Source organism: Aplysia californica, unplaced genomic scaffold, assembly GCF_000002075.1.
Source record: "Aplysia californica isolate F4 #8 unplaced genomic scaffold, AplCal3.0 scaffold00179, whole genome shotgun sequence".
Taxonomy (NCBI): Eukaryota; Metazoa; Mollusca; class Gastropoda; order Aplysiida; family Aplysiidae; genus Aplysia; species Aplysia californica.
Window position 1 is genome coordinate 862501 of NW_004797449.1, and position 922 is coordinate 863422.

The 922-nt window shown below is 41.3% G+C and overlaps 1 protein-coding gene across 1 annotated transcript in view; it reads right to left on the minus strand.

The window, feature by feature from the left end:
• Positions 1 to 357, minus strand: part of LOC101855724 (copine-1) — a gene marked incomplete at its 5' end in the record, with an annotated part of 23542 nt that extends 23185 nt beyond the window's left edge. Inside the window, 1 exon segment of the mRNA XM_013082520.1 lies at positions 245 to 357. Within this exon segment, the coding sequence (XP_012937974.1) occupies positions 245 to 357 (113 nt within the window).
• Positions 358 to 922: the final 565 nt, after the last annotated feature.

The following is a 922-nucleotide window of genomic DNA, read 5'->3' on the forward strand; positions in this document are numbered from 1 at the left end:
GTGTGTGTGTGTGTGTGTGTGTGTGTGTGTGTGTGTGTGTGTGTGTGTGTGCGTGTTGGCGACGGCGTGTACATGCCTGTACGTTCAAATTTTATCATGCCGCAACAATTAATGTCTCTTTTTGAAGATCGATAACATCGTATCTTACCATATCTTACCTACCTCATCTTATATTTCAGAGTACATTACACTATTCGCAACGCTAATTCTTACACTAAAGCCTACGCTAACCATTGCCACTGACCTGCCACTCTAAGGGTCTTTGTTGTCGTGTGAAGTTCCAGATTCTGGCCCAACAGCGCGTCTAGTTTGACCTCCACGGACCCCACAAAGTCGTGATGTCGGAGGTCCATAGATCTAGATAGAGGGAATATTAACAAGGGTGACATTAATACTGTTGGACATAGGGAACATTAACAAGGATGATATTAATACTGGTGAACATAAGGAACATTAACAAGAATGATATTAATACTGGTGAACATAAGGGACATTAACAAGGGTGACATTAGTACTGTTGGACCTAGTGAACATTAACAAAGGTAACAATAAATCTGCTGGACAGAGGGAACATGAATAAGGGTAACGTGAATAAAGTCAAACTTGTCTAAAAAAGCCAGCCATTTTCGAGGAAAAAGGGATTGTCTCTTGTATGAGACAGGTGGACGTCTCAGAGGCGGAAAGCAGCAAGCCTCCTAAACGCTCTTAATTGTGTCGATGGAGGGAGGGAGGGAGGGGCGTGAAACATAATTTACAATTAGAAGAGCAAATAATAATGTGTGTGAAGTCTGGTGGACTCACAAGACAACAGAAGTTTATCGCAGATTTTTTTCCCAAGGCCCTATAGAAGCCATAAGTTATCTTAATCCTTATTTCTTCTGTTTCGTTAAACAAACATTTTCCCCTGCAATTATACGATGGA